The sequence below is a fragment of the Asparagus officinalis genome, chromosome 5 (assembly GCF_001876935.1).
Source record: "Asparagus officinalis chromosome 5, Aspof.V1, whole genome shotgun sequence".
Classification (NCBI taxonomy): Eukaryota; Viridiplantae; Streptophyta; class Magnoliopsida; order Asparagales; family Asparagaceae; genus Asparagus; species Asparagus officinalis.
Window position 1 is genome coordinate 109,854,606 of NC_033798.1, and position 15,855 is coordinate 109,870,460.

General features: G+C 28.3%; 2 protein-coding genes across 3 annotated transcripts; one reads left to right on the forward strand and one right to left on the reverse strand.

Moving 5' to 3' along the window:
* Positions 2 to 784, forward strand: LOC109842354 (the record flags this gene model as incomplete). The annotated part of the gene is made up of 1 exon (XM_020411242.1): positions 2 to 784. A coding segment is annotated over one exon (642 nt), but the record flags the coding sequence as incomplete, so codon positions are not given.
* Positions 1,490 to 15,791, reverse strand: LOC109840651 (cytochrome B5-like protein). Of its 2 annotated transcripts, none has more exons than XM_020409379.1 (6): positions 15,591 to 15,791; positions 13,819 to 13,917; positions 13,701 to 13,738; positions 13,246 to 13,323; positions 13,057 to 13,148; positions 1,490 to 1,901 (listed from the first exon to the last, which is right to left on the reverse strand). In XM_020409379.1, the coding sequence occupies exons 2-6, from the start codon at positions 13,898 to 13,900 to the stop codon at positions 1,835 to 1,837; spliced, it is 357 nt and encodes a 118-aa protein (XP_020264968.1). In that variant the 5' UTR covers positions 13,901 to 13,917; positions 15,591 to 15,791; the 3' UTR covers positions 1,490 to 1,834. The 2 variants fall into 2 exon arrangements, with proteins under 2 accessions (XP_020264968.1, XP_020264967.1); XM_020409378.1 differs by having other exon boundaries at positions 13,701 to 13,744.

Below are 15,855 nucleotides of genomic sequence, written 5' to 3' on the forward strand. Positions count from 1 at the left end.
GCTCGAGGGGATCCAAATCAAATCAATTCGGATTCCCCCAGCTACAGTTTCGGTCCCTCCGGTTGGACGAGTGGTCATCGTGTACCAAAACTTGGGCAATTGGTCTGCTTCTTATTACAGAGCGAAGAACTACTCTCTGATCACACCAATCATTGGGTTGCTAGCTTACGATGATTATGGCAATAGTTCCGGAAACAAGGTAGATTTCAATGTCGTCAAAGGTGATCCCATCATCGTTTCGTTCCCCAAAGTCAATTTAAACTCAACCAAGGCGAAATGTATTTCATTTGGCTCTACGGGCTCGCAAAGTCTCTACAATGTCGGTGCGAATAATGAGTGTTCGATACAAAATGGAGGTCATTTTGCTATTGTGGTACCGGAAGAGGAGGTTATAGTACATGAGCCGGCAATGAAGAAGAGGAGGATATGGGTTATTGCATCGGGGAGCGTTGCTGGTTTGATTTTGTTGTGTTTAGTTGGAGTTGTGATTGTGAGGTTTATGAAGAGGAAGAGAATGGAGAGGATGAGCAGGAGAGCGGAGGAAGGAGAGGTATTGGAGACAGTTTGGGTGAGTGGGAGCAAAATGCCTTCGGCTTCAATAAGTAGGACTCAACCGGTTCCTGAGAATGGAAGTGCGCCTTAAGAGGTGATTACTTATGTTCTTTCTTGTAAATGAATGAAGAGAGATTGATGAGAGATGGGTTCTTTTGGTCGATAGATAGTTTTTCTTTTGATTTTGCTGAGAGTATTTAACTGTAGGGAATAATGCAAGTCTGCTTGATGATTTCTTGGAGTGGATCTTTTAATAAGATGAAAAACTAAGGAGAAAAATGCTTTTGGCTGAAAAACATGACGAAAAAGATCAAATGCGATCAATAATAAAAATGACGAGAAATATCAATATGACCAATAATGAAGGGGAACTTGGTGAAATATCAATATGATCAATAATGAAGGGGACCTTGGTGCAACGATAGGAGTTGTTGTTTGTGATCTGGGGGTCATGGGTTCAAGTCATGAAGACAACCTCCCGTAAAAGTGCAAAGCAAGACTGTCTACGGTACACTTAAACTGGTCAGGCCCCTTTCCCCACCCCGCACATTCGTGCACCAGGCTGCCCCTCGATCAACATGATCAACAATGCTTAAAACTTCTTCTCTGTCTGTGAACTCTCAGAAAATCAAGAACCAAGCTTTCGACATAATGCTAGAATTTTATCTTCTCCCTTGTCAATCTTCAATAAACAACATTGATCCAAAGCGACACAACAATCATTTGATTCATTGACACCGAAAGCAGATGGCTCAGATAAACATGCACGAGAACTACATCGGATTAAGTTCACGTTGGCTTCTAGATTCATTTTGAGCCATTAATATATCCACTCGTTTCTACTTCTCAAAATCAACTTTCAATTTCATTTTAGGGCCCAAAAAAAAAAAAACCCTACCATAACACAAACTTTATTCTGGGCTCATTAGTTCTTCCGTTCCATCAAAAATTCTTTTCATACCAGTACTTTACTAATTCATCTTCATAGTAAGACTTAATAAAGTCTTAAACAACATCCAAATTCTTATTTAGTACCTAGACTGCCAGTCAAAAACAATGAGATCTGTCCAAATCCATATTTCATATTATGCTAATTATTAACTACCACCCTTCAATGAATCTGAGATATGGAGCAGTACAACACTACAAGAACAAGTTATAACTAAGCAAATAACAAATAGATTTGAATAGGAAACTCCAGCCAAGCTTTGCTTATCTGTAGAAATTGGTGCAGGGCTGTGGACCTTTCCCAATAACTCCCAGAGTCGAGACATCTTCAACATCAAGATTTCAGGTCTCCAATATAGAATTCATCAACCATGTCAAAGACCCTAGTCGCATGTTGTGGCCTGCAGGTTCCAAATAAGGAAATAGAAAACAACTGGGACAGTTAAAAGAGTCGCAATTTAAGGTGAGATAGACACAGAAAAAAAAAATCAAACTACTTATAGATACATTCATACTGGGAAACAAACATATAGATTCAAGTCTTTTATGTGTGTATCAAATAAAGAGTACAGAAAATGTTGCCAAGTGATTCTGATTTATATATAGCTCAGGATCAATTATTTTACAAAATCTTTGAATTTCATGTTTATCTCTCTCTCTTATTTCTTCATACTAATTTTTATACACGTGCAATGCACGTGGTTAAATATCATGATTAAGTATATTTGGTTTATTTCTTACTAAAATTTGTTCATCGGTTCCATTTTGATGGTTTTTGCTTACTTATATCTCTAAACTTTAGCATTGTGATTATTTATTTTCTTTAATGTTTATTTAAATGGCTACACCCAGTTTAAATTTTTATGTTGATAATTAAATTGATAGGAAATAATTGTAATCCGAAATTAATTTGAATTATCATGTCATTGAGACCAACATGAAACCATGTTTGACCTGAGAAAGTATAGTGTTGCAAAAGTAAAAAATACTTCAAAAAATAGTGTTCTAAAAGGAAAATAAATAATTAAAGCTAATAAGACAAGATGATTGGTTAAAAGTAGGCTACAATGACACAAAATATAATATGTAGTTTGTTCTTAATCCTTGATAGACTTTAAAAAATTATAAATTAAAAATTAGTGCTAACTCTATTACACTTTTATATAATAAAAACATCCACATAAGCAGATAAAAGTACTAAAAAAGTTTATGACAATCTCTTCTAAAGATTCCTAATTACTCAAAAAAAACTATTCTATAAAATATTCAGAAAATAGTGCATTTCATTCCTTCTATTTTATTTTTTTATTGAGACGCTATCAATCAATCTTTATCTTTTTTTATAAAATTAGACTACTTTTAGATGTCGAAAAAGGATAGTAAAATCATAAATTACAAGTTAAATTTATATATCTTAATGAAAAAATATCAAACAACTACTCTTTTTTTGCTATGTTTTGAAATTTAGTGCCTTTTTTGTGATTTTGAATTTTTAAGACCGTGTTTTGTAAATTTTAAAACTTTGAGAGTGTTTCTTTCTTTAAAAAAAAATAAATTTTAAGTTGGATGCTTGTAATTCTATGTTTCATGTGGTGGTGGTAAGTTTTTAAATGTCATGACATTTCTTGCTACTCTGAATTTTGAAGGTATTTTTTGCAATCATTGAAATTTTGGATTGTTTGTTACAAAATTTAAATTTTTAGCGGTCTGCTGATAATTTTGAGATTTGATGTATTGGTTATGAGTTTTTAAAATTTAGGGTTTTTCGTTATTCTTAAATTTTGAAGGAGTTTTTTGTAATTTTTATAATTTTGAGGTTATTTTTTACAAATTTTAAATTTTTAATACCTGATGGTAATCCTTTGAATTCATCTTTGTTGTTTGTAAGTTTTGAAATTTTAGAATTTCAGGGTGTTTTTTTATTATTTGAACTTTTGATGGTGTTTTTAAAATATTGTGGGTGTTAATTGCAAATTTTAAATTCTTCAATGGCTGCTATTGATTTTTAAATTACATATTAGTTGTTTTAAGTTTTGAAACATCTGGATGTTTTATGTAATTTTAAACTTTTAAGGGTGTTTCGTGTAATTTTTGAAACGTTGGGTTTTTTGTAATACTTCATATATTATAGCAATTAGTTATTTACATTAACAAACTGATACCATGGAGCTATCTTATGTATTTTATTAATATTATTTTTTAAATTATTGACCTGTAAGTAGTTCACATTGGATTAGAATATGATTATGATGGATTAAAATTTAAATAAAATATTCAAAATAGTCAAGGGTAATAATGACCATAAAAAGATTTATCCAAACTCGTACTTTTAAAGGAAGTATGATATGATTAGTTCTTGTGCACGTGGTCAAATATGAAAATAATTTAATTTTTTATTTATTTCATTACTATAAATAGGCTAGATTCATTTTGAATTAATCTGTAAAATTAGATTATTAGATTTGCTTTAATTTTTATTTAAACATTATAAAAAAAATCGATGTAATGGATTTTTGTGCTAAACTGGGATCAATATACTTAATTGGGATATCTTAATTGATTCCCTAAGAAAAAATATCAATTGACACAAAAATATGGTCAAGCAGAATAGTAAAAGAAAACAAGTTAAATTGATGTTACATGTCATATTCCAAACTCTACTAATCCCAAGTCATAATATGGAGTCAAGCATGAATAACAATATCATTATGAACTATAGTTCTAGTAATAAAGAAACCATATTTTTTATTGCATTGGAAACAGAATTGCGCAACACTTTGAGACATTATAAACTTATGTTTTATACAAGCTCATGTTTTATACTAAACAATCTCAAAATCAAAAATAAAAAAGAAGTACGATAAACATGTCATGTGTTCATGTGTATATATATATATATATATATATATATATATATATATATATATGAGATCTCAGCCTACATCATTTGATAGACCTAAAAAAAACTAAAGATTAATGGTAACTATAGTATAAGTTTATATGATAAAAGTAATCACATAAGTATACAAAATTACTAAAATTTTTGCATGAAAATCCCTTATAAAAATTCCTAACTCTACTCAAAAAATTAAGTTATAATATGAAATGTTCAAAAATATTATCCTTTATTCATTTTGTTTCATATTTTAGTTGAGTCGAGATCAATCTTTCTCCACCTTTATATTTTTTTCTTATTTTTATTTATTTACTATACCATGGTTGCGGAAAAGTTTATAATTACCATAATAAAAATAATATTAATAGAACTAATATGTAGGACCAAGGGACTGATGGAGTAATGGTAGCTTATTAGGACAGTGGATGTACCTTAAGTAAGTCTGCAATAATTCATGCTAATAGATCATAGTATTTACGGACATTTCATCATGAGAATGGAGTTTCAGAATCTAAAGAGTGAAGGATTGTCTTAAAAAATAAATAATAACAATAACAACAACAATGAGCAATGCAGATAGTTAGACAAAATAGCGTATATTTTTATGAAAATTCAATAGTAAAAAACAAACAACTACAATCATCATCACAATTGAAATATGAAAATTATTGATATTCTTTACTAACCTAATACTCGTAATTGTGGAATAAATCTTTTTGAGTACGAAATTGTTTAGAGAACTATCTGTAATTTCTATATTTTTAGCATACTGTTAGTTTTGAAATTCTCAGGATTTTTTGTAAAATTTGTATTATGAGGGGTTTTTTTGCAGATTACATATTTCTTCTTCTATATTAGAATCCTGAAACCTACAGTGAAATTTACCCATATATATACAACCAGAAATTAAGTCGAAAATCATGTCCAAAGCTCTTAGTGATACATGCACACATAATTGCTAGTTAGACATTCAAGAGAGAAGATTCTATAAGTTCTAAAATGCAATATATATGATAACAATATGTGAAATTAGGTGGACAGATATGCTAATAATTTGTATTTTTAATTTAATAATCCAAAGAGTGAAGGATTCTCTTAAAAAAATAAATAACAACAACAACAATAACAATAACAATGAGCAATGCACATAGTTAGACAAAATAGCATATATTTTCATGAAAATTCAATAGTAAACGACCAGCTATAATCATTATCACAATTGAAATATAAAAATTGTTGATATTCTTTACTAACCTGATACTCGTAATTATGGAATAAATCTTGAGTACGAAATTATTTAGAGGAGTATTTGTAGTTCTTATATTTTTAGCATAATGTTAGGTTTGAAATTCTCAAGGTTTTTTGTAAAATTTATATTATAACGACGTTATTTGCAGATTACATATTTCCACTTCTATATTGGAACAGCGAAGTTTACCCAGATATATACAGCCAGAAATTAAGTCAAAAATCATGCCTATGTTAAGTAAAAACTCATTATCATCAAATGATTACATTTAAAGTTAAAAATTAGAATTAAACCATACTTAATACAATTAAAATTAAATTTATAACAATAATATAATCTAGTTGGTTCTAAACTTATATATTCCAAACTTTATTCTAATCTATAATTGCTTTAGAAATATAATCATTATAAAATGATTAAATTAGAAATACAAATTAATAGCATAAATTTGATAATAGGCATTTATAGAAAATTATCAAAACTAAAAGGACAGAAGAGTTATGTAGCATGGATTAGTATATAATCATTTTATAATTAATGTAATTGTGAATTAATCTTTATGGTGAACCTTTTTTGCACTTGGTTATGATCTGTGAATAGATTAAAGTTGTTTTGTTGGTGTCGAACACTTTCTTGCTTTAAGTGCTTTGATATTTTGAAATTTATTGGTTTTTCTTATGAAAATAGAATTCTAAGATAATTTAAAACGCAATTTCTTTTCTACCTAGAGTTTAAATATGATTGGATGGACTCAAAACATATAAACTCAGGCTGGTGCTAAAGTATACAACCAAACTTTAATATGTAAGTTATCATAGTAATTGCTATTAATTTTATCATGCTAGTAATTTATCATGCAATTTCAAAATCTTGTCACTCTATGAGAACACACAAATATCTTCTAGAAAATCTAATTTCTATGAAGGCAACAATGAAAATAATATAGAGAGCGCTAACAAAAATAGATTCTAAAAGAACAAGAGAAATTGCTGAAAAAATGACAAATATCACCATTGAATCAAATAAACAATATTACTAAAGAAAAACAATAAAAAAAATAGGAAATACCTCTTGAAGAGACAAAATTGCTATAAAAAATTATGTAATTCTTAGTTTATATATAGGCATGAGATGTTGCACGTGAGATGATAACAATTACAAATAGAATAAATAGTTAAATAGAGTTCTATTGAGTTGGTAATTGGATAGGATAAGATAGCAAATTGAACTCGAAGTTATTATTCAATAGAGTTCTATTTGAAGTTATAGTTCACGTGGACTTGAAAGTTGAAACGCGCAAATATGAGTGAAATATAAGAAGGATATATATTATATTATATATATATATATATATATTATATATATATATATATATATAATATATATATATGCATGCTGCATACCTATGCCATATATGCATGTGTATACACATGCATATATATGTATGATGTATAGACACATGCATATATAATATATATATATATATATATATATTATATATAATATATATTGCATGTGCCATACCTATGCATATATGCATGTGTTATACACATGTGCATATATATATATATATATTATATATATATATATATATTAATATATATATATATATATATATATATTATATATATTATATTATATATATATATATAATGCATGTGCATACTAGCAATATATGCATGTGTATACACATGCATATATATGTATGTGTATAGACACATGCATATATATATATATATATATATATATATATATATATATATATATATATATATATATATATTATGCATGTGCATACCTATGCATATATGCATGTGTATACACATGCATATATATGTATATGTGTATAGACACATGCATATATATAATATATTTATATATATATGCATGTGTCTATACACATCACATATATATGCATTGTCATACACATGCATATATATATATATATATATATATATATATATATATATATATATATATATATATATATATATATTGCATGTGTCATACACATACATATATATGTATGTGTCTATACACATAGCATATATATGTATGTACATACATATTATATATCATATGGTATCGTGTATCAATGTTTTTAAATATCGGATATCGGGGAAATATCGGATGACCAAAATTCATATCGGATTGCAGATATCGGGGAAATATCGGGGATATGTGGTAAATATCGGAATGCCATAATAAATGTTTGCATACATAGTATAATGGATTAAAATGTAATCTCAACATATGTAATAAAATTTAAGCATACAAAATATGAATAATATATGTTTAGGATCACTAATCAACCTTCTAAAACAAACAAAAGTGCAAAGCAATGTTGCAACATTCGATCTGCTTTTTTAGGATAAAATGTCATTTGATATAATGGGAAAATCTTGATATCTCGTCCAAAAATTCCAAACACGGTATATTATTTTGCAACAAGCTATATAAAAAGATATATTGGTCCACGTATCGGTTAATATATCGGCCATATCGGGGATTTATTACCCAAAATAGCCAAAAAGCGGTAAAGGATATTTAAAGACCATATCGGGTTGCGGCAAGCCCTGTAAAAGGATATATCGGAGGATATATCGGGTCATGTCAGAGATATTTAAAACAATGATGTGTATACACATGCATATATATGTATGTATATACACATGCATATATATGTATATATATACACATATATGTGTATCTATATACACATATATGTGTATGTACATATATATGTATGTATATATATACACATATATGTGTATCTATATACACATATATGTGTATGTATATACATATACACATATATATATGCATACACATATATGTGTATGTATATACATATACACATATATATATACATATATATATATATATATATATATATATATATATATAGACATATATATGTATGTATATATGTGTATGTATATGTATATACATATATATGTACACACACACACACCATACATACACACACACACACACACACACACACACCACATATATATATACAGTATATATATATATATTATATATATCTAGTAATATATATATGAGAAAATTGGTATCTTGGTACCGCACAAAAAGTTATCTTGTAGTGTAGTGGCACATCCACTCCATCATCAAATGGTTGATATCCATAAACTCCCTCACCCCATAGTGCATTGTGGTTCCCACTGTTGAATGTTATGAGGGGTATTATTCACCTCACTACAAGCAAAAATTTGTTTGGTACCCAGCATACCCATTCTTCTCTCTCTCTCTCTCTGTCTCTCCCTATATATATATACTATCGAATATATATATAGTATAAATTATATATATATATACTATATTATAATAAATATATAATATTCATACTCTCTTTAAAAGCACGAGTTTGGGAAAATCTTTTTATGATCAATATTACTCTTACTATTTTGAATATTTTATTTATTTCTTAATTTATTCTAATCATAATTATATCATATCCTAATCCTACGTGAACTATCTATAAGTTAACAATTTAAAAAAATAATATTAATAAAATATATAAAACATCTTTTTTATGGTATTAATTTGTAAAGATAAAGAAATTATACATAGCTAACGTATTATAATACATAAAGTATTACAAAAAAAACCTAAAAAATTTTAAAATTGCACAAAATACCCTGAAAAGTTTAAAATTATAAAAACTATCACGACGCCTAAAAACTTAAAACAACAAACATGAAATCAAGAAATTAACAATGAAGAATTTAAAATTTGTAGATAACATCTCATTATGTCAAACATTATAGAAACACTCTCAAAAGTTTAAATTACAAATAAGCACCTGAAATTTTAAAATTTCAAAACTTACAAACAACATAGATGAATTCAAGGGATTACCATAATACACCAGAAAATTTCTGACATTTTAAAATTTAAAACAACAAACATGAGATTAAGAAATAACAGCAGCCTTCGAAGAATTTAAAATTTTTAATTAACACCCTCAATATTCCCAAAATTATAGAAACTCCCTCTAAAGTTCAAATTATAAAAAACAACACTAAAATTATAAAAATTTTAAAATTTGCAAACAATAAAAGATGAATTCAAGAGATTACCCTCATGCACCTAAAATTTTAAAATTCACCGAAGTTAACCTCAAAGTTACAAAAGTTGTAGAAAAAACTCTTTCAAAATTTAAAAATTAAAAAAAACTCTAAAATTTTAAAATTTATAACCAGTACACATCAAATCTGAAAACTATTGGTAGACCGCTAAAATTTTTTTTTTTTTAAATTAATCTATAATTTTAACAATTATAAAAAATAACCTTAAAATTTTAGAATTGTAAGAAATATCGTGATATTTTAAAATTACCACCGACACATGAAACATAAAAGTTACAACTACCCAACTTTAAAGTAATTTTTAAAAAATGTTACCAAAGTTTTTGAAATTACAAATCACACCCTCAAATTTCCAAACCACAAAAAAGGATTGGAATTTTTAAACTTGGCAATGAAAAGTGTAATTGTTAGATATTCTTTCATTAAGATATATATATTTAATGTTTAATTTTGGGTTTACTATCCCTTTTTAGCATCTAAAGACAGTCTAAGTTAATACTCGTAAACAAAATCAATAAGAATTGATTAAAAATATCCGGTTAAGAAATAAAAATTTAAAAAATATTATAGCTTAAAAATTATCGTCACCATATAAATTAAAGCAACTGCATAAATTTTTACTAATAAGTTGGAGCAACAAAACATATTAGTAACATTAATTGATATATGTTTATATCCATAAAAATGATAAAAGACTATAATATAATAGCTAAGTATTAATTAATTATAATTTAGAAATATTAATATCTGATGTTAATAATATTTATAAGGTAAAAGAATACAATGAATTACGCATGGAGAAACTATCAGAATGTTCAGAGATATCATTCAAAAGAATCAAGCTATTTCCATTGCAAATGAAAAAATGACGAAAATAAATCTAAAATTCAGAAAACGTCCATGAATCATTTGAATTGGCATTAACATAAGGCATGTCTATTAAAGAAGTACCAACTGAGTTACTTTGAAGAATAATTTAATAACTTTATCCCAATCAAAGAAGAATTCTCTATGAAATATATAAGAAAAATTAGTAAGCAGTCATAAATTTCATACTTTGTTCTTTAAATACTAAAAAATTAAATATTAATATTATAATCTAAGGCAAATTAGTAACAAAAATGCAGGTATTTAGTTTATATTTTTGTGAAACATAACATGGATAGAGCAAATATAATATTATTGACGTAACAGAAACTCTTATTGGATGCACATTAGAAGAATTCATTGTAAAAAAAAGTAGCTCCTAATCTTATTTAAGCAATAAATTAGGAACACAAAGAATTTCATATGTATAAAATTAATATTTATTATCATTGGAAGAAAAAAAATCAAAATATGTATTTCAAGAAGTTTGTGTTGAACATCGAAAATACATTTAACTTTTTTGTGAAGTTAAACAACAAGATAAAAGATTAAGAAGCCCAGGAACGATAACAACACAAAAAGTACAACTCTAGCTTGATGTCACAATCAAGTAGATGATGAAGATACTACTCTAGAATTGCCCGAGAAAAAGATAAATGTGAGGAAGGATTGATATTAGCTCAGAAAAAAATAAAACAGAAGGAATAAAAGATAATATTTTCTGAATATTTTATAGAATAGTTTAATTATTTTGAGTGAATTTAGAAATCTTTAGAAGGGAATTTCATAAGCTTTTTTTAGTACTTTCATATGTTTGTGCAAATGTTTTTATCATAAAAGTGTTTACTAGAGTTAGAATTAATCTTTAATTTATACTTTTTTATAAAGTCTATCAATGATTAGGAACAAACTTTATATTTTCTTTTGTATCGTTTTAACATACTTTTAAGCAATTATTTTGCCTTATTGGTTTTAAATATTCACCTTCCTTGTATAACATTATTTTAATATTTTTCACTTTTACAACACTGTACTTTATCAAATAAAGCTTGGTTTCATGTCAGTCAAAATAATATGAAAATTCAAATTAGCTTCAAAATTATATTTGGTTTCTATCAATTCAAATATTAACATGAAAATTTAAATTGGATGTAGCTCATTTAAACAAACATCAAAGAAAATAATTAATCGCAATATTAAAGTTTAAAGACAAAAGTGAACATAGAACTGAGAAACAAATTTTAGTTAGAAAATAAGCTAAAAATACTTAATCATGATATTTAACCGCGTGAACCTAGTAAAATAAAAATAGTTTCTTTTATCCACTTAGTACTAATAAATACGAAAGTTGTTTTTATCATATTAGTCCTTTACTTTTTTAATATTTTATAGTTACTCTCTAAAATCATTGAAATTGATAGTAGCTCCCTAAATCTTACAAGTTATTTCCCTAAATCTTACAAGATATTTGAAAGTTAGTCCTCAAATCTTTGAACTTGCTATTAGGTCCCCAATTTGTATAAGTTATTTTAGATCAGTATCTATGAGTAGCAGTAGTGGGATATGACAATTTCAGGACCTAATGGAAATTTCAACGATTTGAGGGACTAATTTAAAAAGATTTAAGAGGGTTTAATATAAGAAAAACCAAGAATAAATAGGAGGTGTAGCTTAATTTGGCTAGTAATAGTTTGAAGAATGTGAACTGAGTGGATTAGGATTACGTTATATATTTAAGTTAAATATATTGTTGTATATTTAATATACTTAAGTTAAATATTTAATATAATTTTAGGGTATTTGAATTGAAATGTAATGTCGAAAAGAGTTAAGGGTATTTTTGTCTGTCAAAAGATTTTCCTGAACTCGTGCTTTTATAGGGAGTATGATTTTTCAGTGTTGATGTTTGATTGATTAGTTAGTTTATGGGCATTTGTTGTAACCGTAGTAAATTTATGTAGTTTCTTTGAATTTGTAGGTGTGCCATTCCAGCATGAGAATTCATTGCTGCATTTTGGTTGAAGTAAGAATCAACATGCTAACATCTCTTATCATGTTCACATGACTTATCATCTTGATCACAGATGTTTCAGGTCATTTTTAAGATGTACTACCAAACTAATGTCTTTGTCCAATGCTGGTCCCGACCAGCGGATATCAAAGCAAGCAATATATATCTCAATATTGGAAATTTAGAACAACCTAAAATTATCAATGAGCCTATTGTCCCATGCAACAAACCCTTTAAGTTGAAAGAACTCGAACTCATACTTTGTCTTAGTGTGTGAACATTCAAGAATTTGGTAATACTTGCAAAGTCAAGAATTGGACATGCAGAAAGTGGGAAAGGTTATTTCAGAAAGAATGAACTATTCTATTAACAAGCTAATTATACAGAAAAAAGCATAGGTTTTGAACAAATTGCATACCCATAAAATCCCTCAGTCGAATCACCTCCTGCATTGTTTAATATAGCATCTCCACCAGGGTGTTCAAATACGTATGGAGTAACATCATACACCTGCATAGAAACAAAATTATGACATAGAGCTGTATTCTCTCTTGACTTAGACAAAGTGGAACCAAGTCTACTTCATACATAAAATCAACTATAATACCTTGCCTTTGACAATTATCCAGCAATCATCTCTTGTATTATGCATAGAAACCTCTCCCTTTGTGTAAGTCTTTACTCCCTATATACCAGAAAACATAAAAAAGGAAAATATCGAAGTTTTGTCCCTGATTCTGTAGTTGTAAAAGAAGCTGTAATTTGACTTCGAATGATGGCTTCCTTTTATATCATCGGGAAGAAGCTTGTAGAACTAAGAAAAAAACTGTTTTCTACTGGACAACGCTTTCAGTTGATCGACAATAACAATTATTAAAGGAGTGTGAGAGCTAAAAAGTTATATTGTCCTGATATATAAGGAACTGCTTCAAATGTAACACCTTTAAAGGAACATCCTTAACCCTTTCAGAGACATATTAGGTATTAACCAAAACATCAGTGTAGTTTGGAAAAGACTACGATTAAACTATTAAATTATAATTGCAGATCAAAGATTTGTACCTCTGTACTGAGCTTTGTGTTGCTACTTGTAGTTGCACCTACAACTGAATAAAGTAGGTAAATGATAAAGCTATAGTACACTATTCTAACCGCATTAAGGATCTATTAGAAGCTCTACCTTTTTTCGATAATCTTGGGAAGAAAAGAAGTGATCCGAATAGGATTAAGGCAATAACCAACGCCATGGCAATCAACTCCATTTTTAAATAAGCACCTACTGGAATACAGTAGAGGAAAGATAAATAAATAAGTGACAAGAAAAAGTACAATAGGGAAAAACATAAGGTACTGATATTACAACATTAGTGATTTCTAATTTCTAAATGATGAAAAACGAATTACACAGGCAGCTTTTAAGGACAGAACTATCTGGCTTCTCTTTCTTCAGCCATACAATTTAGTGTACCTTCTTCCAGTCATTGGTTCAAATTTTCAAGCAGATGTCACCAATTATCATATATCCACCAATCAAGTTCTCAAAATCATAAACTGTGTTTCTCCAATAAAAGGCCACCAATTAACCCCAAACCCAAAAAAATTCAACTAGAAAGAAGAGGAAGGAAGAAATAAGATATAGACAAGGAGAGAAGAGACAGTAACTTGGTGATGCGGGACACAAACAGATAGAAGCTGATGCGGGACACAAACAGATAGAAGCTGTCTTATTATACAGAAATTCGATACAAGAAGACCATGATTATAGCTGAGACCATGATATACCTGAGTCAATAACTCACTTTTCACATTTCACTCTGAATTCTAAAGTAGCACATTCATGGGCATGATCCTTCATATCCAGATTTGGTATCTGAGACCTGATTCATACCTAAGGTCATTTCTCTCAACTATATGGCAATTCGAATAAATATTCTCTCAGCTGCGCAGGCTTCTTTATTTCCAAAAGCTTAGCTCAAGATATTACATAATAGATTTTAGCGATACGAGATAATTAATTTATGCTTTAATATTTTTTTTTTCCAAACTTAATTAAGTTCTCAGCAATAATGCAGTTTAGAGTTCATTTTAAACCTACAATGATCAATGACAAGTTAAGCTATCTAGCGCTCTTGTTTATGAAACAACAATGAATCTAATTGACTATCATTTGCCAGCTATGGCAACAGGTTCTAAAGGTCTCTGTGTTTCAGGACACAAAATTTCCTAAAAATAAACAAGATACTAATTCCTGGTATGACCAGAATCATTAACTTACATATGAAATGGTTTTAGTTCAGCCAATCAGAAATTCTATTAACTTTATGAAGACTGAGTCAGAAATGATATAAAAAAGGACGGCTTTCAAAGAGATCTGACCTTCTTTAGATCATTTAGAAATGAATTACTGAATGTGAAACAGCTTAGGAGTTAGAAAGCATCAGAGGTAAAAAAAAGAAAGCTAAAAAACAATAAATCATGTCATGGAATTTATTTCGCATGCAAACGAGCAACTGATCAGGGCAATATAGATTTAACCGCATTGCCCATATATTTCACAGAGCAGGGGGGGAAAAGAAAAAGAAAAACCCCATAGTGTCCCCACATTACATCATCAAAGCTCAAATCTTTGCAAGTGAAAATCAACCCTAACAAATAAAATATGCTGAAACCCCAATAATCAAATTAATAACATAGATCCATACTCCCGAAAAGGAAAGCTGAAACAAAAAAAATGCAATAATGGTGGTCATTAATCAAACCACCTCTCAATTCTACCAATTCCTTCCAGGTTTTTTATTGCTTCAATTAATTCATACTCTTTCTTTCTATAGCTCACTAACCATCAATTTCCATAAGAGCTAGAGATCTAGAAAAGTTAAACATAGAATTAAAGGGGAAAAATTGAATTAAAGTAAACAGCAATCATACTGAGAGAAAGAGAGAATAGCTCACAGTATTCGATGATCTGATCAAAAAACGAAGAGAGATTATCGTCGGAGACTTGAGCAAGAGAGGGTTTAAGGCTTTTCTACCGTACAATTTGAGTTTTTTTTTTTTTTGGACGATTCAACTGCGACGAATGAAGATTTTGTCGAAATAAAATTCAGAGAGAGGGAACCTCGATGATGAGCTCCCCGCTATAGAACCTCAAGATCACGTGCACCATTTAATAATCAATTTTATAGGATTTGTTGAAATCGGGTTCTTAACCCGACCG